This window comes from Oxyura jamaicensis, chromosome 4, assembly GCF_011077185.1.
Source record: "Oxyura jamaicensis isolate SHBP4307 breed ruddy duck chromosome 4, BPBGC_Ojam_1.0, whole genome shotgun sequence".
Classification (NCBI taxonomy): domain Eukaryota; kingdom Metazoa; phylum Chordata; class Aves; order Anseriformes; family Anatidae; genus Oxyura; species Oxyura jamaicensis.
Window position 1 is genome coordinate 30,107,994 of NC_048896.1, and position 25,452 is coordinate 30,133,445.

Here is a 25,452-nt window from a genome sequence, read left to right on the forward strand (position 1 = left end):
TTATAGTTTTTGTTTTAAAAATTGTAGGACAAATTGTGAAACAGTTTGCTATACATGATTTTTGGTTTTGCAATCATAATGAATATATTCCTGTATATAATTTGTGGGTTTATATACTAATTGGTATTTTTAATTCCAGAAAGATCCATTCTACTGCTTATCATAGCCCCATGAATTTAACCATGGGATTTCATTCATGTTCTGTGACTTCTGACTATTTTCTATAAAGTGATGAAAACCATTTTTGTCCTAACCATGTATGCTAATTCACACTATGGGTGCATTTGCATGTACTTAAAGTAGTTTTAATACTTTTCATTTTTTTAAAAAAATTACTTTATTTTCTTAGTAGTATATTTTATTTGTCCAGAATAGTGGATATTTGATGTGGTGATGGTCTTATTGGAAGACAGTATGTTAGCAAAGAGAGCTTCACAGATGAATATTCATTATTTGTTCAAGTTGCCACAGGTAGAACAGAGCTGTAGTTCCCGTGCTTGATCTATATGTCAAAGATCATCTCACTCTTCCTTATCAATCATGTTTTTATGGTAACATTAAAGTATATATTCTTGGATGGAAAGTATCTTCTATAAGATACTTATTTTCCTGTTTGTTTTCATTCTGGTGAGGCAATTGTTTGCATGTAGCAAGCTTAACTGCTTTGCATGGCAGACTTTTGTCTTGTAATTTAGTCAGTCCTTTTTGAAGGTGGTGTTTGGCTGAGTGCTTTGAGTTGTGTGAAATCAGAATTGCGTCTATAGGTGAAGAGTATGTATTAGCAGGATGTATGTATGTGCATAATCTTTTTTTGATGTTACAGAAAAATGTACTTTTATGGTTAAACAGTCTGTGTTCTCTTTCTGAAAGCAATGCGTGTGTCCTCTTCGTCAGTTGAATTTGTCTAAATGCACAATGTGTATTGCCTGTATAAAATACAACCAAAACATCTCCCCTTCTCCCCTCTTCCCCCCCCCCCCCAAAAAAAAAAAAAGGGGAACCAAAAAACAGAAAGGAACGTTGCATTAAATAACATTTAGTATAATTATCTATCTATCTTTATTACATACTTGCTTCAGATTTTGTAGTTTTCAACAGATTTTCTGAAGTTTGCATGTTGCAGATCAAATTTTCCTGGTCACTATATAGATGATAAGAGAGAATGTAAAGAAATCTGAAACAGGTAGCAACTTTAAGTTCTGTCTGGATCATTTTGAAATTTCAATTTTTATTTTTTAGTGTGTTAAGCAAAATCTCTTATTCTTGTTAATTTTTTGAAGCAAACTTATGAATGAAGTATCTTTGAAGAACAAGAGAGGTGTGTAGTTGAACATATCAATTCTGGCAGAAGTTTTTTAAAGGGAGCCAATAAAACTCTTAACCTTAACTTGCTCTTAGCACATTCTTCAACATGCCTTGCATACCCAAACAATCCTCTGCTTGCTTTCCATAAGGTTCAGATTGGTGTGCAGCAAGATGAAGTACACAAAGCAACTTCTTCAGATAGTTTCAGGCCATAAAAATTTTAAGGCAGGAGATACAAATACAATCCTCTCTAGTTACAAAGTACTGTGACACACAGACAGTGTGAAAGGATAGTTTTAACAGTTATGGGAATGTGTTTTTTATTATTTTTGTTTGTTTTAGTTTTTAAAAGTTCATGTGGGTTTCTGCTTCAGGCTTGGTTGAAGGAAGAAATGCAGACTTTTCATTGGAAAAATGTGTATTTTTAAAAAGCAGTTATCAGCTTCCTTTATGTCTCCATTTCTAATTTTTCATGATGGAATTAAATTAAATAGAACCCAGTCAGCTGTTTGTCTTTCTATAGATGTCTTTTTCCCAGTTGCCCTGAAATTAGTTCAGAAAATCACAGATTTATTTAAATAAAAGTAAAGAGGAAGTTATTAATTTCTTGAAGTCAAATGAGTTCTCTCCAGGTTTCTACCTCTTGCCCTGTGACCTGCTAAACAGAATTATTTTGTGTCAAATAACACCTGCCTGAAGAAAGCATCCTATTATTCTATTGAACAAACAGACAATTGCATATGTTTCTTTCTTAAATGTTTACAAATATTTTGCTCATATATCAGAGAACCTAGTTGTTATTGGTCACGAAGATTACTCATCTACATTTGCATCAGCACTTATTGTTATATTACTATGATTATATTATTATTAAACTTCAGCTTGTACTTGGTTGCTAGTCAAGAACAACTCTAACCAGCAGTCCAGATGTTTAACAAAAATAGCATAGCTTTGTTTTCTGTTCTAACTCAGCAAACAGTTATTGTACCTTTCTTGAGCAGTAAGTTTTTTGTTTGATTTTTGTATCTGTGCAAGCCAATTTAATGCATTTGTCAGACAAATTTATAGGGCTTGAGTCTTCTCTAGTTGTATTTTCATGGCAAGGTGAATATTACTACAATGAAGTGCAAAAGATGGATCATCAGAACTAGACGGTATATTTTCAACCAAATCATTGTACACTTTTTTAATGCTCAATTTGCCTTGAGTTTTTATTTTGTGTTTATATAACACTATTATATACTGAAACCAAAATGATTTCTGCTAATATGGATCTGTCAGTGAGTTATTTTTTTCAACTTTTGCTAATTCAGAACCTTTGTTTTGTTAACTCAGTGCAACCAGGAAAGAATAAATGGGATTGCTATTAATTATTAGCGCATCCTCAGGTTTGGTTTGGTCAACCTGTGTAACCTCTGTTAAAGCATGTCATGTCTTTTTAAAGTGTAATGTTAATAGCTGCTTCCTCTTTTTTTTTTTTTTTTTTGACCTTTTTTTTTGTACAGTGTATCAAAATTTGTGGTCTTTGTGCTATACAGTGGCCCGTATTGTGAATGACATCCAAGAGAAATATCTAGAAGATGGTTATAATAGAAATAATAAATAATATTTAACACAAGAGTCAGGTGGAAACTTTCTCTTCTCACTGTTCAAAACTCAGACAATTTGAGATTTTATTTTATTTTTTCCTTAGAAAGTTCAAGGAAAAAGACACTTAGAGCTGCCACTAGCTATGTCTTTTGACCTGATGGTAAAGACCATTACTGGTGGGTAGGCTAGGCAGTGGATGGATGTGCTCAATGTGTACAAGGGAAATAGGGACCCTTGGAAAGAGTGTGTTTACAAATGTATGAGAAGTGACTGGACAGTTTCAGAAGGTCTGAAATGCTTGCTGTTTCTAGGGAACATGATGTCTTTTTATGCAAATATTTAATAAGTGAAAATGCTCCTATTTAGAAGATGGTTATGTTTTTAATTGCAAAGGTTCATTTTCACTTTTGAACTCTGTATAGTTGCTCTATTTTTTTTTTTTTTTTCTTAAAGATATTTTACAAGGCAGACCAAAGACATTTTCAAAATCATTTATCCTAATTGTCTTGAATTCAAAAAAAGTAACAGGAAAATCAAGAAGATGACTTTTTAGATATGGATTTGATTAAAAAGATAAATTCTGCACTAATGGGAATATAATGAAAATACTATCTGATAAATGGTCTCTATAATTTGATAAAAGAACAAATGACAGAAAAAGAATGTTTAGGATGTTTGAATGGAAGTAGACGTAAGAGAGTAATTTGGTAATAGCTGGACTTTGGACAAACTCCTTAAGAAAGCTAAGAACGCAACTTGCTATGGAACTGTTTAACAAACAACCAAACAGAGATAGTGATGTCTACCTGGACAGGAGAAATTGGTCTGAGATTTGAACATGACACCAGTCTTGATCCCAGAGGCTTTGTGATTCTGAGGGGAAAAATAATAGATGTCTACAGAAGCAGTGAAGAGAGGGAGAAGGAAGAATTTGGATAAAGATAATAATCACTTCAGCTCATATTATTTGGTAATGCTCTGTTGAATTCCTTCACACCAGAGGAGGATGGCTTGCTGAGTCCATCTCTAATGATAAGTTTGAGTTGGCAGGGAGATTTGAGGTTAAAAGCTCATGGTTTCTGACAATAGTCAGAAATGGAAGACTAAAGGTCTTGATCATGAACTCTTGCCTATATCTCAACTCACTGAGTTGTGATGGCAGCTTAGGGAAGATGAATTGAATTTAAAAAAAGTCAAACAGAAAAAAATGAGTCTTAAACAGAACAGGAAAAGAGAGAAGAAATGCACCAAAAGCCTTAGGAAGGGATGAAGAAAGAAAAGATTGTATTCTATCAGTACTGTATATTTTTGACTTTATACTTCAAAAGTTAACATCTTTCAGAGCTTTTTAGTCTCCTCTGTTGTATTTACATGCAGATATGCTGAAAGTTTGTTAATTGATTGTTAGATTTATATGATTGCAATGTTGTTAATTGATTGTTAGATTTATATGATTGCAATATTTAATACAATGTTTAAAGAACTTAAAAAGCCTATATAAATTCAGGAGAATAGTGCAACAGATTATTTTGCTTTCCTTAGATTTATTTCTTTGTATAAAAATATAGATCAGTAAGCAAATGTATGTCATATAAATGTATATTTGTCATATATTTCCCAAAGGGTTGTAATATGGCATTATAGTCTTCAGATTGGTTCTAATGTCAAAATAAATTCTTTAATTAAATTGAGCTCTTTTTTATTTAAAGCTGTCTTTTGGGGAGATATTGCCTTAGATGATGAAGACTTAAAAATCTTTCAAATTGACAGGACAATTGACCTTACGCAGCACTCCAACGAAAGACTTGGCCATAACACAGGTATGATATTTCAGACTTGCTTTTAACTTATTTTTCACTTATTTACTTATGCATATAGTTGATCTCTGTTTTAAGTCAGAAAGTCAGTAAAACTTTATGGATAATGTTAGTTTACAGTTTAAAAAGATATTCAACAAGTAGTACAAACTTGTTTAAGTGAAGCAAAGGGAAAAGCTCAAATTTAAATTTTATTTCTACATTTCTGATTAAAACAAACAAACAGAAACAAAACCAAACAACAACAAAAAAAACTTGTAGAGCCAAAGAGCAGATCTGGGAGGAACCTCTCTGCCAGTCCTCTCTGCAGGTGGTCATGTGGGAAAGGAAGCTGTACAAAGCATTGCTTTCAGCTCTGCAAGTTCCCGATAGCAGAGCTGAGATGCCCTGTGGAGAAAACGTGGAATCCTGGAGGCGAGACTGGGATTCTTGAATTACAACACCTCCGTTTGCTCTTTTTTTTTTTTCCTCTGTTGTTGTTTAATCCAGATCTGCACATCGATCTAGAAGATGCACAAGACTATTTTTATCCTTGCTAGAATTTGAATTGGAATGTAAATTTGTCACATACCGTGCATTAGTGCCAGACATTGAAACAAAGGCATTTGGTTTTTGAGACAGATAGATAAAGATATATTATTCCTGTGTAAATATATATGTATACATGTATGTGAAAACATAGTCCATGTGTAAATAGATGTCTACTTAGCGTTTAAAAATATACATTCTTTCAGGCTGTGATTTGTAAACTCATGACTGAGAACGTGTAAACTTTCAGGATATGGTACCAAAAAAATTCTAGTGGGAAGGTGTGAAAGAGAATATTTATGCATAGTAGAAAATGCATAAATGGATTTCTGAAGTTTATTTTCTATTAGGCATGGTCTATTTGTTGCTGAACTCAGCTAATATTAACTTGATGATTGCTAGCATGTGAAAATAAGGATCATTTTGAGGAATGATCAGAAATGATTTTTTCAGACAAAAGCATTTTTCAGTTTAATCTTTAACTATTGATAAATATATATATATATGGTGTATTTTGTATTTTCTTGTAGTTAGAGTCTGTGATTAGATTGTTGTTATAATAACTTGAAAATTTATTTTATCTCCCTTTGAAACCACTTGTTTCTTTAAGCTAGGATCATCTCTGATCTTGTCTAGATTAAGGCTGAATATTAAAAAGTCATTAGAGCCAGGGGTTTCCTTCTCCCACTTCACCTCAAACAAATATTTTTAATGGACTTTGGAAGTACTTCAGGCCCCATTTTTGCAGACAATGTAGACAGCATAGACAGCATTCATTTCCCCTTAAAATGGATGCAGTCAAGGGATTTCTTTGGCCTGCCGACTTTCCTTTCTTTCCTTTTTATTTTTCTATTCTTTCTTTTTAACTGAAAAAATATTTTTTTTCAATTGCCACAGAAAGAATATAGATTTTTTTGTTTTTTCCCTGTAACAGCTATGTTTATATGTTCTATTATTCAACTTTCTTTCCTTATCTGTCTTGAGATTTGTGCATTATCTTTGCCTGTTGCAGTATCCTATTCAGGATACTGACTCATCCTACTGAGGATTACCAATGCATTTGGAACACATTTGTCTACCCTTATTGCACAAAGGGAATCAATACAACTGAGACAATCATTAGAAATGGACTTTTGAGAACAAACTGCTGAAGTTAATGTTTTGGTACTGGTTCTCAATGAACAATCTACAATTTTGATTTTTCTAAAACAGAATTGGAGAAGTCTTGTTTTAAATTTCATATATGTATTTCTTTCCTAAGTTTATCACATTTTGATATATAAGTTGGCCAGTTTTTGCAAACTGCACAGTATAGTGTGCCCTTTTTTTCCCCTTTAATTCTCAATAAAAGAAATTACCAACAACTAGCTAATTAATATTAGGTAACAACTGGAAAAGGTAGGTGAAATAGTGGTTCAATAGAAAACAAATTAATAGTGTGCCTTCCTTACAAATACAGTGAAAATTACATGATTGATTTCTGAGCACTTTATGCTTCTACTTTGTTGTTCTGCTGTTGAACTTCAAAAATATAGATAACATCAGGTAGAAAGGTTAAGTACGTGGGTATAAACTGTCAAGATGGAGTTGCATTTTTCAGTGGAATAACTAATTTGAAGTAGTGAGCTCACAGGCTCTGATTCACATTTTGTGACTGCTTATTTTGGTGAGGATTGTCTGCATGTATTTGCAGGACCAGATACTTTGTGAGCTTCTCAGTGTGGCTTTGTCTTTTTTTTTTGTTTGTTTTTTGTTTGTTTCTGTTTTATCCAACGCTGCACAAAATGATTATAAATGGAAAAAAAAAAAAACAAACAAAAAAACCAGCAAAACTGATAAAATTGCTGTGTGTGAATGCAAATTGCCAAGAGTATCCTTCTGCTCCTACCTGAAGTATGATGAAGAAGATGCAGCGAAAGAGATTTATTTATTTATAGACAATTTTTTCAGACTTTGGTTTGGCAAGGCTGTAGATTATTCATACAGGCCAGATTAGTTAAGTGAGATACATTTTCATATTTAGTTTTTCATGAAATGGATTACACAGGCTGTTTCATTCAGTAAATAATATTTTTGTTTGTTTGTTTTTTATTCCTGTTATGTCTGAAAAGTTGCTGGATTTTAGGGATATTTATTTTATATGTGTTTTGAATCTAGCTATCTGCCTTTCTGTGATATGAATGTTAGCATCAGAGACATTTACGTTAATAATGATTGATACAAGCAATGGAATTATTACAGTCTCTGTAGTGTATATTATAGTTAACCATATAACTCGTTGGGAAGGAATGTGTTGAACTATTACCTCATCTATCTAAAATGTTTAAAAAATTTGGAAAATTTTTCTCAAGGGAGCAAGCAACTATGTGACAGTATAATCCAAATAATTAGGAACATTGTTACTTACTGAGCAGACGCATGAGCTCACTTGCCTTATATGGAATGATTTCAAGTTGCAATTTAGTAAATATATTTTCCACATACATACTGATTTATTTATTTATTTATTTTTTAATGGGAAATTGAGAAAGGTCTTGCTCTGGTGGCTGGAGGTTTCGCTGGTTCTTTCATTTCTATTTTACTTTTGCTGTTGTACAAGTAATTTGAAAATTCTCTTGTCCTATGACAGATATTGAATCTTAAAATATGACTTACTACAAACTTCTAAAAATCACCATACCTTCTGAACAATTCTCATGATTTATTGGTTAGTGTGGAGTTATCAGGCTTACGGCTTTTTCAAAGCCACTTGTAACCACAAAGGAATCAGATGTGAAGGCAGTATGTGCCATGCATTAAATGTACACACTAAACCTAGAAATATGGTACATTTCTGAAAAAAACACGATACATGATAGGATCAACAATTTACTAGCTTATTTTTTCTTGTTTATTGATTATTAAAATAACAGACATATATGCCTGTGAGGCCTTATTGTAATACACACCACCATGAGATATTTCAAAGCCTTTAGAGTGCATCGCATATTCATTTGTATGTTGACAAAGAAGCTACGACTTTCATGCTAAAATCAGCCACAATAAATTATCATTTTTTTTTTTTTTTCTGTTTTGTGTTGTTTCTGGTGAAACTTTAGATGTTTCCTTTTACTCTTTCCCTTCCCCTGAAATGCCTTGATTGTGGCGTGCATTCAGGAAATTTTTGTGAGAGTAGGGCTTTTAGCTGTCAATCAATATAGCTCAGAGGATGTCAAGGTCACCGCGAAGAAAAAAGCTTCAAATAATAATTAAATGATGTAATTGTCATGACTTGTCTGAATAACAAAGACATGCTGGCTTACATTCTGGAATGCATATTAGAAAATTTTTCAGCTAAAAATGTCTTTTTGTTTCATTGTCAAGAATACTTGAAGAATTTGTATGCGAGTCACTGAAGTATGTTAAACTTCCTTAAAGACACGTTGAAGTTCTTACAGGATATTTACTAATCTCATCTGGTTATATAATTGCTGTAGGTGTAGGATTCCATGTTCTTAATTTTTGTAATTTTTTTTTTTTTCTTTTAAAGGTGGCTTTGGGGAGCATGGAATGTCAAAAAAACGAGGTGCCCTCTATCAGCTCATAGACAGGATACGAAGATTTGGCTCTGGTATTTTCACTGTTTAAATTAGCAGGTTACCTGATGTGATAATAATTATATATATATATTAATATTAATATTTTAAAGCCTCTTTGTATTACTATTGGCATAAACAAACTTTAAGTAGTACAAGAATAGTAACGAAGAGATTAGCTCCTCATTGTGTTTCTTAGATGTCCATTTCCGGTATCAGATCTGGAAGCTAAAATATGTATTTTTGCATCTCTTATTAAAAATTCCTTAGCTGCTTAGTATATTTATCTTCACATTTATAAGCTTAAATGATATCAATACAATGTCTGCTCAGTACAGGTAGGCTATGCTGCATAGCTGCTAATTTCATTGTATTTTTTCTGGATCCAGGTGGGGCATTGTGATGAATCACACAATATTTGAAGCACTTAAGTTGTGTTATGCTGAACAAACACATCATACTTTTGTCAGTATGAATGTAGTTGAATTCAGCATGCAAAGTCAGTGAAATCATTTATACTGGTCAAGTTCATTCACCATATTTGGTGTTAGGATATGTCAATTTAATGTCATGATACCTCAACCTCAAAAAGGAAAATATGTAAAACTGTAACTGCCTTTACAGATGTGTTCTTATATATAAACTTAATCATTTATATGATATTTTAGTATTGCATAAGTGCTTGTCATCTTTTATAAGAATTTGGAAGAAATTTCATACTACTTGTAGCTCAAAAGAAACTTGATAAGAATTTTAAATCATAGAACATATATCTTAATGTGTCAGATGATTCAATAATGAATTTTCTTCTGCTGAAGTTTCTATCTGTGTTGTAAACAATAGTGAAATTCTCATTTACATACTTTTTTAATGCAAGGGAAAGTTATTTGCTTCACCTGTGTGTATGCTTTTTTTTTTTTAACCCTGCTACTTTCTATATAATTTCTGATATAAATTATATGTTGTGTTAATTGTTATAAAGTTAGACTTTTCTCGTGTATGAAGAACTTTCTCCCTATGCTGTATATGATGTAACTTCCCTTTTGTTCTTTGGCTGCTCCCAGACTTGGAGCTATTCCAATGCACTGTACCTTGATCCTGCCCTGTAGTCCTCCATGGTCCTTATAGTGCAGCCTGATGTACCCAGTAACACTTAAGTTGAACTGGTATAACAGAGGGAAGGTGTACTGTTCCATGAGGAGCAACAATTCAATCCCACTGAGTAGGGCTTGTTGGCTACCTTTCAAGTGATCCATTTTAATCAGCTTCCCTCATATCCATACTGACTTTAAAATTGCTTCAGAAGAATACATTTGTCCTTATTAAGGTGTGCAAGTCCTTGTATAGCTATTCTGATCCTCTTCTGTTGTCACAGAAGTTTCAGCTGATTTGAGAGAGATTTACCTGTAATGGGAAAGATGGTGGAAGGATCTCAAAATAGTACTCATTTTTTTGGTCTTCCAAATTCCAACCATGAGTAATACTTATCCATAGGAATCCAAAAGCTCATTTGTGAAAGATGTGTATTGGCATCGTGCAGTGTTGTATGGTTATTATGAAACTGGAAGTCACATTTTCATCTGAAAATGTTGTGTCTACTAGCAATAGGCACAGGTAATGGAGATCAGATGTGGAAATGACCTCTGACTTTTTCCATGTTTGCAACCTGCTTTGCAAATAATTTATCTATATTTCCTGATAATTCATGATAATAAAAGTCAATCTAATACTTTAAGGACCTCTTCCTGTCCATTGCTCTAAGGCTGGCTATGCTCTTTATTATTCCAGATCCTGGAATAAAAATGAAAGGGACTGTAAATGTGATTACTTTGGATCTGTTCAAAGCTGGAAAAAACATATTTACTTTTTTTTTTTTAAAAAAAAGGATTTTTCTTTTTGACTAAATGAGAAAATTTGGATGTAATTATGAAGACAATATGTCTAAATTGATAAGTTTATGTGCACATTGATACTGTACAAAAAAATGAAGATTTAGCCTCTCCATTTCAAGCATTTCCAATAAATCAGTAATGATAGACTACTGCATAACAGCAGCATCCTACTTTTAAAGGACATAGAGAAATAATTTGACTTTGACTTTCTAGACAATAAAGGTTCACTTTCTCCCTTTCTCCCTTTCTCCCTCTTCTCATTCAGTGTTTTAATTACCATTACAGGCTTTGAGCAAAATAATACATCTAAAGGAAGGACTACTGCAAAATTCTCAGGGAAAAATGAGAAGAACCGATTTCCCAGAGCTGCCACGTCACGAACAGAAAGAATATGGCCAGGGGGTGTCATCCCATATGTAATAGGTGGAAATTTCACTGGTAAGCTTTGTTCTTTCTATAAAGAGAAAGAATAGGATTTTTTTTTTAAGATATATTTTATTTTAAAGAAAGTCATACTATGAAATCAGTAGAAAAATTTCTGTTGGATCAGGCCTGCAGTATGTCTGTTTTGAAAACATTAGTCACACTTAAAAATTATTCCCAAAGGCAAGCTATGTAATAAAACTATACAAGTGTGTTACAGAGAGGGAAGGCTCTTTGTCTTACTAATTTTACATGTTTGTTTTCAAGAGCATACATAACAATGTTATGAAAACTGTTATAGATATATATATAAAAGTAGGATATTAAGTTTAAGAATAAAACAGATTTAAATGGTGTAACGTGTACTTAGCTAAACTGATTTGACTCAACAAACTCATTCAAATGTGTTTTGTAATTCCTCAGTTTGGTTTTCAGATGGGTACACAAACATTATATATAACAAAAGAAAAGACTGACATCAATGCATATAATTCTTAGTAGAAAACTGTAGAAAAAAAATAAACATTTGCTTTCCCTGAGAAATGTAAATGCATCAGAATCAGTGTGGCGATAAGAGGTAATATAAAGCAAAAAGAGAGAGAAAAGGAAAATGGATGAGAAAAGATATGCAGTAACATCTTATTATGCACAATAATGCAGGAAGCCAAAAGAAACACTCAAGTCCTCATACACTGTGTGCATGTGTATACAGAGAAACCAGAGACCTTCTTTCTAAACCAACTGCTACAGTAAAATTTTAAGTGTGGGTATTTGCACAGTATGTGACCTTTGCTTTAGGATTACCAATTTTTGTAATAATGGTAGTAAACTAAAAAAATGTACCTGTAAAACATCTTACCTTTTTCATAATAACAGATAAATCCTAAAGGTTGTCAAACATTGCTTAAAGATAAAAGAAAAGGGCAATATAGGATGAAATAGCCTTTAATTCTTAGGATCCTGACATGATTTGAACTCACTATTTTTATAAAATTCTAGATCTTGTCTTTTTTTTTTTTAATTTAAAGCTTTTTCTGAATTTCAAATTCTGAAAGGCTTGAATGTAAAGAAGTGGATATTGATCACTGCTCATTATAAAATTCAGATGCCTTGGTTGGTGTGCCTGTTTACGTGGCTTCAGATAAATTGGTCTCTAGATTTGAAGTCTATAGGAATTTATCCACTCCTTTATTTTTCTGGCTAGATAGATAGGAACTAGGGATTTATTTATTTATTTATTTATTTTTAATTTTTTGTCCACTTGGTAATTTCATGTGGGAAAATTCTTGGTAAATATTATGCTAATGCAAAGCAACACTAGATTTCTTCTGTTGTCTTCCTCTAGAGTAACATAGCTGTGCTTTTTATTGCAGATTTTCTGTTTGCTGGAGTGTTTCAGGCAGTAGCTTTCCCCTTGCAGGCAGATATGTTATGGCAAACTGATGGTCCGAATATCCCTTTAACTGAAGGTTGGCAGTATATGGGACTACTGGGACACACAGCTTATGATCTAGTAACTCCCTCCAGGATTATATTCTTAATATTAAAATCTGGCTTTAAGGAACAATAAGCAGTTAGAAAAGTATATTATTTCATGTCATGCCATTCTTTCAGGTACCCAGCGTGCCATGTTCAAACAGGCTATGCGGCACTGGGAGAAGTACACGTGTGTTACGTTTATTGAACGAAGTGATGAAGAAAGTTATATTGTATTTACATATAGGCCATGTGGGTAAGTGCATATGCATGTTAACCAATACACTTTCAGTGTTTGGCCATGTTTCTCAGCTTTGCATTTATAAGTAAATATATATACTTCACAGGAAAGTGAATAGACAAGTTACTTCATTTAAATGATATATGTGTTCTGTGTGGCTGCAGATTAATTGAAAACAGTTACTGTAGCATTTTAAAGTTATGCCTTTCAGATTTTTTAGATAAAACTATCTTGCTAGCTATGCGTAGAAGAAATTTTTATGTTTGGCTTTCTGTCATACTTTTTTTTTCGTATCTTGTTCTAAAGTTGTTTCCGGATTATTGTTTATGTCTTTGTTTAATTGTAGCTTTTCTGCATATCACATGTTCACTGATGAATTAACTATGAACATTTATTACTTTTTCTTTTTCCAGCTTAATTGTACTTAATTGTAATTTTAACTCTTCTGTTGTATTGACTGTCCTTGCCCAGATTTGTTCAATCCATACATTCATGACCTTTTTGCACATTCCTTCTTCTACGAACAAACCAGGTTATATCATTCATTAGTGTAGCTTTCCAGCAATCAGTGCTCTCCTTCCTCAAATATTTCTGCTCACAAATGCCTAAGTCAACTATGTTTGTTTATTGCACTCAGAAATCTTAAATTAATACAGCAGTCAGTGAGCTGCCTGTAGGCACCATTTTTGTTTTTTCAAGTTTCCCAGACTCACTACCTGGGGAAATACTACATTTCTGATAGTCAGCTTCTGTTTGGGATGTAGGCTCCAAAGTGAACAGCTGTCTACCTTGCTGACTTTGTGATCAATGAGCACTTTGTCTGCCTACTTTTTAATTTTTATGGTATAAGGTCATAAAAAAAAGTTTTGGGGTCTCCTTACATTGTAGGTATGATCCTGAATGTGCTTTATTATAGCCCATAAGATTACATGTAGACTTGTCTGCTTAAAATACCCCTGATATTTTTCTTAAGGCGCAGAACAGCATAATAAAATCCACCCCTAGGTTTTGCCTTGGCAGGTCTCTGAGCCATAGACCTTTGCAATCAGGGAGCGTACTCTGGGAGAGTGCTTGTGAACTTGCTTTTCATGTTCATAGGGCTGCTGTAGACCCCTGTTACAAACAGTGCCAAATTAAATGGTCTTCTGTTCTCAGTCAGCATGTCTGTTCTTCCTTAGTTAACAATGCAACTCGTAAGATAAATTTTGGGAATACTGACATACGTCTGGAAGAGAAATGCGAAGCAAAGAATAATAATGAAGGTTGCCTACTCTTGGAGATGTAGAAAGGAATGTGTCATGAAAATAAAATTCCACAGCTTCAATGTCCAGATCCAAACTGCAGAAAACCTCCCCATCCAAAGCACTGTCCCTTAGGTTGGCAGATGCTTCATGAGATCAAATCACTTCAGGGTGAAGGCTGAATTATAACCAATTTAAAGCAGAAGGTTGGAATATACCCAGCATGTACTTTCAAAGTCGCCATTGTCCTTTACAGTTAATGGTGTTTTAACGGTGGATACTTCACAAATAATGGAAACTTGATGAAGGCTGTAAACATTTTAGTATTAAGAACAAGGGAAAGTGTGGCTGTGAGCAGTCTGCCAGTGATGAAAAAGCCAGGCTAAGCAGAATGGGCAGTTGAATGACTTTCTTGGGGCTCTGAATCCATAAGCCATTGTAGGAAGTGCCAGATAAATAAGAGAATATCTTCTCTGGGTGAATGGGAACTACTATGCACTCACCAGTTGTATACAATGCTGATGCAGGATTTTCCATGGAAAGAGCACAGACAAAAGTGACACCAAACCATCTGCAAACACTTTCTGCCACATGGCTAATCACACTGAAATTAATCTCGGTTCTTTCCCATAGCACCCTGCTGTGTTGGTTTGTTAGCACATTGTGTCATTATTGTTTGCAGTTAACATTCACAGATGAGGGAAACTTTATTGTACTTAGCACTGTCCGAAATAAAAATTAAATGATAAACCCTGCCACAAAGAGCACCTAGTCAAAACATAACACATTTAATGAAACACGAAGTGGATACAGCCATATATATGGAAATTCAGGTGGCAGTATCTGCAGACGTCTTGTATGACAGTATTAGCACACTAACAAGTGAAGTGTTATTAAGCTTGTGTAAACATTAAGGTTATTTTGAAGGAGCATAGTGCTCCTTCTTGCAGCAGTTCATGGGAAGCTCTTCCTAGAGGGCAGTGATGAAAAAAGCATATTTGAAATATAGCAGCTGGTTATCAGAGATAGCAACATGAGCTTACTACAGTTGAGAGTTTGCATATCAACAATGGATGAGATACAAGCCTAGATTATCATAGATTCTTAGGACTGCAAAGGCTCTCAGACAGATACCCAAGTATCCTTAAGATGGAAGCAGCTATACCTATGACATTGCTAATGTATGCTTGTCTAACTTGTTTCAAAAAACTTGCAAAGTAAATACTTCACAGCCTGTTTGGAAATATATTGCTTCAAATATCCTTAACAAAAGAAATTTAGCAAGTTGGGGGCAGTATTTTTGTGCTGGATCTGGCTGGGATGGAGTTGACTTTCCCTGCAGCAGCTCATACAGTGCTGAGCTCTGTACTTGTAGCTAGAATGGCATTGGTATTATACCAATGTTTTGTCTATTGCTGAGCAGTGATGGCACAGCATCAGGGCTCCCTCAAATGCCCCCCACAAGAGCCAGCAGGGTAGGGGTGGGCAAGTAATGGGGAGGGGACATCATTAGGGAAGATGACCTAAACCAACCAAAAAGGATATTTCATAACATATGATGTCACACTCAGCAATAAAAGGTGAGAAAGGGGAAGGAGAGGGAGGGCTCTCATTATGAAAACATCCATCCTACCAAACCACCGCTACGCGTATTGAGACCCTGCTTCCCAGGACGTGGCTGCACATCACTCATTGCTGGGAATTAGAAAATAATTTCTTTTATCTCTCTTTGTGCTTCTGGATGGCTCTCCCCTCCTCTCCCTTTTTTTTCCCCTCTTCCGTTTCCCTTTAATTAAAGGAAATGAATTAAAGGGAACCTTTTTGTAATTACTGATAGTTGTATCCAATAGCTGCAGATATGAGAATAAGAATACTGTAATAAGATGTAATAATAATGGCCTTGGTGATTCTTCTGCCAAGGCAGTGTACATTGGAGTTAATATACGTTAAATCAACTTTTATGCAATTAGCTGACTAGGGGCAAGTAAAACTCTATACAGTAAACAGGTTCAAAATACTCTTTGTTCATTACTTCTTAATGCTTATGTTTCCTCCTATCAGATAGAAAGTGCCTGAAGACACAGTCAGTATATTTCTCTGTATGCAAAGCTACAATAAAGGAGTCAGTAAAGTGGAATGGCCTCTAGTCACATGCTCTTAATAAATAGTTCTAAGTAAAAGATCAAGCTTCTTTTTATACAGAGATGCAAAAATAAAATAAAATAAAAGAACAATTAGTCATATTGCTCTGGTATTTCAGCATGCTTTTGATCTGACTTTGTGGTAATTTTTGTTCTCTACCAAAAGACTTAAGTACTTCTTATGACAAACTTTAGATGACTTATTACAGTCACTGCTGTATCCTCCTGTTTGGGTATTTGCAAACCTGTCTGAGATTCTGAAAAATGAAATCTCTTTCATGTGCTTCTCCAGACATCGTAGGCTAAACAGCTTCTGAATGTTTAAATGTTTTTTGAAGTTGCAAGTACCTTAAATAGACATTACAGGCAAGTTCTTAAAGCTGGTGAAATAGATATATTCATTGCCCAAGGTATACTTTTGCAGCATTCTTTAGCTTGAAGAAGGATTACCTGCTCTAAAAGGTGTACAGTCACTTTTATGGAATGAGAATTCAAAGTTCTACTAAATAATTTTTGGCATTAGGGCTGGTTCATGCTCTCTAGTGGTTATTAACTCTAGCAGCTGGCGCTCATCCTGCCCACAGTAGTCAACACAGATGCTCTGCAAGTGGTGGCATGGCTTGCAGGTTGGTGGATAGTTACCAGCTGCCATGGTCCATTAACATAAATTGAAATGAGGGGTTAATATATTGGGATGGGAAACTGTTAACTGAGGAATGGACTCGACTGGCTGTTTGTAATACTGGCACAGTTGTCTCCATTGAGCAGATGAAGAAGCAGTAGCTACCTCTGCTTTCATACAGATCCTTTCAGGACAGTGAATTAGAACATTTAGTAACATGCACGGTATTGATCTATGACGTCAAGCTGGGTCATAGCCAATATCTACTTTGGAATGAGTTGTTTTGTGATTGATAGAGGTGTTTTTTTCACCAAGAAAAATCATCTACTTCTTGAGTGAGATTTTGTTCCTAATTTTTGTGAACTACTTTTGCTTTGTGTAACATGTAGGTGATGATACACTGTCCTAGTATGATTATGAAGTCCTGCAGTTTTTAATCCACATCTTCATGCAGTGAGTGTCCTGGCAAGCTGATGTTGTGGTCTGCAAGTAATTTTACATTGTTACATCCTGAAGATAGTATTAATGCAGCCTTTTTGAAAAAAATATATTTTAAAAGTGCAACATTGTGACCCCACCTGATTCTTTCTTCCTTTATACTGATTTAAGACCATTTTGACAGTAGCTGTGTATTACTTGTAAGAATGTATTGTTCCAGTCATTTAACTTCCTCTCTGTCATTTGTTTCTCTTTGCTCACCATCATTGATCAGCTAGACTGATTAAATGGAATTAGAGATTCATAAATAGTTACTGTCTCTAACTACTGTCTGGTGCAATAAAGATTAAAGAGATTAGGAGCTTTAAAGTCTGCCAGTTGACTTAATTTAAGGAGCATGAGAAGTGCTCATAAAGCACAGAAAAGTCTTGGCCTTTTGCCAAACACACCTGGGGTTAAACCCTAGATATTGCAAATTAATTTCTTTCATAGATATATTTATTTTTTTGTACCCTTTATCTCAGAGCAGTGACTAGAATCTAGTGGTTTAATTGGATGAATCTTATGTGCTTGACATGATACTCAGCTGAACAAATCCTCATGACCCCTTATGAGTGTGTACTGATTTTAAGCCTCAGTATTCTAATTTTTGTTGGAATGTAAAAAAAAAAAAAAAAAAAGCTCAACTTTTATATTTTCTGGGAATAACTTGAAATCTGTTAAGTAAGCATTCTAAGGAAATCGCCATATGCAAATGACTTTTAAAAAATATTCTTTCTAAACATAAATATTTTATAGTTTCCTTTCAAATGCAAATACATGGAAACATACATATACATGTTCTATATGTGGGCATATATGTCTGAGTATTTAGGACAAGAAGGGACAGGCTGTCCTGGTTTCAGTTAGGACAGTTATTTTTCCTCCTAGTAGCTGGTAGGGTGCTATGTTTTGGATTGGGATGAGAAGAGTGCTGATAACATGCTGATGTTTTAATTGCTGCAGAGCACTGCTTATACTAAGCCAAGGACTTTTCAGCTTCTCACTCTGTCCTGCCAGCGGGCAGGCTGGGGGTGCAGCAAGAGCTGGGAGGGGACAGACCCAGGACAGCTGACCCAGACTGACCAAAGGGGTATTCCATACCATCTGACGTCATGCTGAACAATATATAGGGGTGGCTAGCCGGGGTGGGGGGCCGGCTGCTCGGGGTTGGGCTGGGCATCAGTCAGCGGGTGGTGAGCAATTGCATTGTGCATCACTTGTTTGTACATATTATTATTATCATTATTATTTTCTATCTTAATAAACTGTCTTTATCTCAACTCACAGGCTTCACTTTCCCGTTTCTCTCCCCCATCCCAGAGAGGGAGGGGGGAGGGTGAGCGAACGGTTGTGTGGTGTTTAGCTGCCAGCCGGGTTAAACCACAACACAGGCCAGCATTAAAACAATTCTAAGTGTGCTGGGCCTTAGGTGTTCAATGTTAGAACACTTTCTTCTAAGTGCCCTGTATCCTAAAGGGATACTCAGTGAAAGGCTGCAGACACACATGGGAGCTGATTGCTCAGAGAAGCTGTGTTGTTTCTGTCCTTGGAGGTTTTCAAGAGTCAGCTGGATAAAGATCTGACCAGCTGTGGTCTGGCTTGTATTATCTGACCTGCTTTGAGCAGGAGCTTGAACTAAAGACCTGTAGAGGTCCCTTCCAACCTGAATTAAGCAAGAATCAGTAGAATTTTATCCAAATTGTATATTTTATCCCAACTTAGAATTTTCATAGATTATAGGCGTTTTATGCTTTTCTATATGTAAAGCAACCATCAAGCACTGTCAGTTCATTATCTCTCTTTGCCCAAGACCCATATAGCATAATTACCATAATGATGTGCATGACCTTAACAAAGGCAGAGAGCCTTAGCTCATTAATTTCAATTGATAAGGAAATGGTGAAATGCTCTCACAGAATGTGGATTACTTCCTCTGATTGATTTTTGTTTTCTGCCATGGCTTCCTGTAGACTGCCAAGGCAAATCCCATATTGTAGTCCTTACTTTCAAGGCATTCAAAGCTAAGGATCAATGTTTTCTAAAAAGATTTGAAGTCTGAGGCCTAAGACTGACAGATTAATTTGGCGTACATACAATAACTGCCTATGGCAATGAATTGGGAATTTGGTACTGAGGACAGAAGTTCTTTAATGTCCTTTTAAATGAATGAAGTTTTCTGAGAATGAAGTTACTGCACATCCTGCTACCTTGGACTCAGAATGCAAACTGTGTCCTCCAGCATTCCCTCTGTAATAGGATGGGACAGTAAATAACAGTGTGTGAAAGATTTAAAAACAACAAATTTCTTTTAGGATCTAAAGCTTGTCCTGAGTGAATAAGAGAGAGTATGAACTTTGGTAATTTCCTTATTCTAATAGAAAGCTATTCAAGTAAGTTGGGTGACTAGTAAAAGATTAAACCCCAGGTAATAACAACATTGAAAATATTGTCATGCTTTAATCATGTTTACTTATTCAATGTTGCCATATTTATTCTGCAAACATGGAGTCTGAAAAATATGTTAAGCAGAACCATGTCAGCGTATAAAGTACAAAGGTGAAGTCCACTGTGGAGTCATCAGATAAAACGTATGATTGCTCTAGCATTTTATTTTAATCTTATTTCTGCTCTTTGTTGCTCAATTTTATCACCTATGCTGTATTTTTAGTGTGTATATTAAGGTAGTATTTCCCCTACCATTATTTATATCAGCACTAATAATAATAATTCTATATCAAATATTGTACATACTGGATTGTACATACTGGATTAATACAGTTTATATAGATTATGGAAATACAGGCACTGGTGTTTTTTATTTAATTTTTCTTTGATGTGGAGGGGTAGCAAATAAACTGCAATATTGTCAGGTGCACAGAATTATAGCAGGGAGTCTACCTTGCTATTTTTTTTAATGTATGTGCCTTGAAGAGAGCTGTCAGGGAATTCATTAGAAGGCACTATAAGAAATTAATTAAAGTTTAAAAAACATGATATTGCACAAGCAGAGATGAAGCATTAAGCCTAATTCTATACTCAGAGCAAAGAAAATGTTTATTTACACCTGTCCTTGGAGCTACCTAAACCAACAAAGAAAAGGTTGTTATATATTTTATACATATTATCTATTCTTTATATATGTTGGAGGTAGGAATGTATGAAAACCAGTCAGCGTAAAAATGAATTATTATAATGTGAAAATCATTTTTCCCCAACAGTGTTTTAAAGACAGCTTCAAAGTTCTTGATACAACCCTCTGAGGCTGTTATAATAACATCTTTTGTATAAAATAAATGTTGTGGCCTTTATAATTTTAAGATATGACTATCATTTTTTGTTATATCTATTCTTCATTTTAACAAAAACTGCAAAAACAGTGTATGCTTACTAAGGACAGGTATTGTCAACTAAAATGTCATGTCTGTATTCCTCTAATGTTCATATTAGGTTGTTTTAGAAATCTAGCTATATTAGACAAAAAAGACCAGTCAAGGCTGACTTACCAGCCAACTAACCGTAGTGAAAACTTTCTTCCACCACAAAACCTGAAAGGAAAAAGAAGCACATGTTCAAATCTGTAGAATTGAATATGCTATTAGCATTGCTCCCATAGCTGCCCTTCCGTTATTGTCCACAGAGGTATACAAAGGATAGGATCGTGCTCCATGCTAGCATTGATCTCCTCAAGGACCAAATACTACATAAATGTTGCATCAGATGTATTCTTTTCTTTTTTTTTTTTTTAAGTGGGAGGAAGTGGAGGTGAACTTTTGTTCAGCACAATTCTGTTCCACCTGACAGACTGCAGAATTATGGAGAAGGGATGGGAAATCAGACTCTTATTAAGGAATATAATGTTGGCTTTGAAATACTTAAGATTTTCCGACGTGAAAGAGAATCACAATTTCAGATTGTTAAATTTCAGATTGTCTTCCATTTCTTCAGTATTTGTTTTACTCTTGATTCTCTATTTTGCTGTCATAGTCAGCAGACTTATTTTCTAATGAAAAAGGAAGCAAACTTCTCAGATATATGTTGACAGTATGAATGCTGAAAAGGGGATCCTTGTTCCTTAAGTTTCCACTGGAATCATGAAACTACAGCAGAAGAGGAATGAAACATTGGAGTAGTTATGAAGCATTTTTTTTTTCCCCTTAATTTCTATGATTTAAGTTCCTAAAAAGAGGAGTAGGAGAAGAAATGGATTGCTAATATTCAGAGCATTCAACCTCCTGGTACAGAGTTGCTACAGTTGTACATCACCCATAGCGAGAGGAACAGAAAATGTGGAGAGTGCGCTCTGTGTCACACCAGGATTTAATATCTCTTCCTACTGTATTTTCAACTGCATGCTAACGTATGTGAACTGAGTCGTTTAACGGACTACTGTTTCACTTGTATCATTTTATAAACAGAATTAATAAAGTAGGGTGACTTTTCAGATCAAAATAAAGCAAACGTATTGGACCTGAGTGACCAAGACTGGAGAGTGCTGTCAAGGTATACAACAGAAGTGTGGTGCAGAAGAAATCTTGTGCTTTTTCCACTTCCCTGTGCATGCCTCTGAGTGTGCATGGGCAAGAAAGCAGTGGAGTATATGGATGAGATGGTACTTCCAGTGAACTTTGTTAATTCTTTGAGTGCAAATACATTCCTGTATTATTCTGAAATACAAGATCACATGTGAAAATTCTGTTGATCACAACTAGCATCTTATAGAAGACCTTGAATAAATAAAAATAATAAATCATGCACAGGTGTATTTTTATTAGGAACACTAAATAGTAAGTTGTTCCTGCACTAGTTCTAGAGTTTGAGAGACTGCAGAAACTTCATGGTGTATTGTTTTGCTGATTGTTTTAAAAATAAACTTCTTTTTTTTTTTTTTCACAGATTTTAACTGCATTTCCTAAATGGTTTGTAGAAATATGCATGAAAACTTTCATCTGTTTGTGTTTTAATTACAGGTGCTGTTCTTATGTGGGTCGAAGGGGAAATGGTCCTCAAGCTATATCTATTGGCAAGAACTGTGATAAATTTGGTATAGTTGTCCATGAACTGGGTCATGTTATAGGTTTTTGGCATGAACATACACGGCCAGACCGAGATGACCACGTCACCATCATTAGAGAAAACATCCAGCCGGGTGAGATATTCTGATAAATATTTTGAAAAAATAAAAAAAATAATAAAAATTGCTTTTGCTGTTTCCTTTACTTGCTTGAGTTTCTTAAAACGGAGTGCTCTGTAACAATAGCAAAAATAGGCATTTTTCTGGTAGTCCTCTTAGCTAAACTGATCCCAAGCTGAGTTAAAAATGAAATACTGCAACTAAAACTATCTTTTCTAAAGGTCTGGCCAAGTTGCAAGTCATTAAATATGACTAAATATGGCTAGAAGGAGAGAAATGGTAATCAGATTCAGAAACTTTGAAGAAAACTGTTACTATTGAAGCCCTTTTAAATAATTTTTCTGTGGTTGAGAAATGTCTTTGGTTTCATAGTCTTTACTGAATGATAACTAGAAACATGTTGATAACTGTTTATCTGTCCAGAAGGTTGAGATTTGGAATGAAAGCCGAACACAGAATCTGTGACAGAGAGGCACTGTTGCCGTAGTTTCCATGTCCCTTCAGAGCCTGCTGCTTTGGTGTCCTTGGTGTCCTCAAGGCAAGGCTTCTGAAGAACCCAAGAGTGCGAAACTGACTGTTATCTGTTTGTCAGTCTAGATGTTGTAGTTGCTCTTGAGTCATGTGGCAAGCTGGAAGGAAGCTAGGCATGTTTAATTTGCATTGTTCATAATTATACACAGTCTTTTGAAACACTGATTTTTACCTGTGGTAATTCTCTGAAGGTTCAGGAAGGTGTGAAGCTGAAGCAAGAAAATATCCAGTGATAGCTTGGAGTATTTTTCTGTTCCTATAGAAACTGTTTGAAAACAAAGTAGATATGAGGTGCAATAGACCTTCTGCCACCTCAGAACTTGGGCAAAATCTTGCAGCTGATGCAGACTTCTGTGCATCTCTGATGTCCTGAAAGGCTCCCCGCATCCAAGCTTTCCATCTGTTCTCTCTCTCACCAACTTGCATAGATTCTGTTAAGTGCTTATCCTTTAGGCTTTTTCCGTGATGGGGAAAATCTACTGCAGTGTCATCCTTAGCCTCCTGCTCTCTTCTTTCAGTTGTCTCTCCAGCTTCTGGCTGAAACCACTTCTTGTGGTGTGATGTCAGCTTGAGGATTACTAAATGAGAGAAGGAATTCATCACCACTAAGGCAGTTGTTTTTTGTCATATTATGCAAATGAACTTGATTAATAATGTTAATGCTACTGTAGGGTTTTTCTTTATTATTTAATAATAATTTAATATATAAAACAACATTAATATAATATTCATTTAATTTATTATTTATTGTTTATTATTTATTTATTTAGGTAAGATACCAATATGAATTGGATTACGGGGTGCTTTGCTTCTCTGTATACATGATTAAGACAAAGAATTCCTGGTCTGAAATTATGAACTAAGTATCGTGTTTTTGTTCTGCTTTTGTTGAGTTGTAAGAGCTAGACTCTTGAAAATGTCAGTTTCTAGTATTTGAAATACGTGTCTGCTCTGATGGTAGCATTCGTGGAAGCGAAGTCACTTTAGTATCCAGTCTAGGGAATATAAAATGAGGAGGGTTCTTCTAGAGTGTTTGCTGTCAAAATGATACCCCCTCCCACCCCCCCGTCAAAATTAAGAACTAAGCTAGCAAACTGTGTGGATTCTACATGAAGTGCGGCATATAATGAATGCATGGGCACTTCATCTGTCATTTGGGTTAGGTGAATGAGAAGAGCCTTTCTAAGTGTCAATATTTCAGAAAATACATGTTTGTTCTCTTGGTTAATAAAAGCGCACAGTTACTCCCAAAAGATTTGTGTATGTCTGTGAGTGATCAGGTTAGTATCTTTGATGTTTTTCTTTTCCTGTTTGTTTTTTGATCTTCACAAAAAGAGATATTACAGAGACACTAATTATCAATCATCCATAGGTCAAGAATACAACTTCTTGAAGATGGAGCCTGGAGAGGTGAATTCTCTTGGGGAACCGTATGATTTTGACAGCATCATGCACTATGCCAGGAACACCTTCTCAAGGTTGGAGTCTCAGGTTATACCTTTTGACTTTTAATTCTATTCCTCTCTATGAATGCTAAGAACTGTATTTCTTAATAATAATAGTAAAAAATGATAATAAAGAGAAACAAAAACAAAACTATTCTGGAATCAATTAAAATATCCCTTGCTATATAGTATCCTTATAGCAGTCAAAACACAGCTTGTTTATGTTAAGTCTGAATAATTTAATTATATTTTAAAATGCATTTCATTTCTGCACAGTTTCAAAGCAGACTTTTAATCTTGTTTCAGTTCTTTACATTTTTTTAAGACAAGATAATCTAGAAACATCATTCTGTAGTACTTGCCTTCTTTTGGTAATACTTTTCTATCCTGGAAAAGGTTGTATTTAGAAAAACCAAATGAGTGAAATGCTTAGGCATTTTAAGTATAACATGATCTGTTGAAGAGAAAGTGTCCTTTGCATAATATCTGAGTAACTATGGTTTATGTGGGTAGAACATGTTATAATATTAGGAAATCTACCATGCAAACCACAGCCTTTGCAAAGGGCTGTAGCCAACAATTTATACCAGAGGCTGCAGCCTCTTCTTGTATTGTTTGTGCAGATTGTCACTGTCATCAGAACCAGATAATGAGGAGTTCTGCTGCTTTTCCTTCAGCCTGTTTCAGGCTGGTCTGTTCTCAAGTCTGTGTTAACTCACACGGGACTTGCTCTAAAACTCTGTGAATGGGTGTGAAGAGCTGTACAATGAACTGTTCACCTTGGCTAGCCTTGGTCTGGAGAAAAAGTGAAGCAGGACTCTTTCACCTGATGTCCTATTACATTTAATATAAAGTTGCAGTCCAGCTAATTGCTCTTTAAAATTTCAAGATTATTACAGATTTTAAAAATTCGGGGGGGAAAAAAAAAAAAAAAAAAGACCACAACAGCTTGTTTGAAAAGTGATTTTTATACAATTTCATGAATTTTACTTCAAAAACACTACATTAACAAAT

The 25,452-nt window shown here is 34.8% G+C and overlaps 1 protein-coding gene across 4 annotated transcripts in view; it reads left to right on the forward strand.

Moving 5' to 3' along the window:
• The window catches only part of TLL1 (tolloid like 1), a 132,356-nt gene that overhangs the window by 55,500 nt on the left and 51,404 nt on the right, over positions 1 to 25,452 (forward strand). For 3 of the 4 annotated variants that reach the window (XM_035325312.1, XM_035325313.1, XM_035325311.1), the window contains exons 3-8: positions 4,605 to 4,715; positions 8,770 to 8,850; positions 10,993 to 11,145; positions 12,745 to 12,862; positions 22,299 to 22,477; positions 24,366 to 24,471. In XM_035325312.1, coding sequence (XP_035181203.1) covers positions 4,605 to 4,715; positions 8,770 to 8,850; positions 10,993 to 11,145; positions 12,745 to 12,862; positions 22,299 to 22,477; positions 24,366 to 24,471 — 748 coding nt within the window. The remainder of the gene's footprint in view (positions 1 to 4,604; positions 4,716 to 8,769; positions 8,851 to 10,992; positions 11,146 to 12,744; positions 12,863 to 22,298; positions 22,478 to 24,365; positions 24,472 to 25,452) is intronic. The other variant, XM_035325314.1, reaches the window with a different exon arrangement.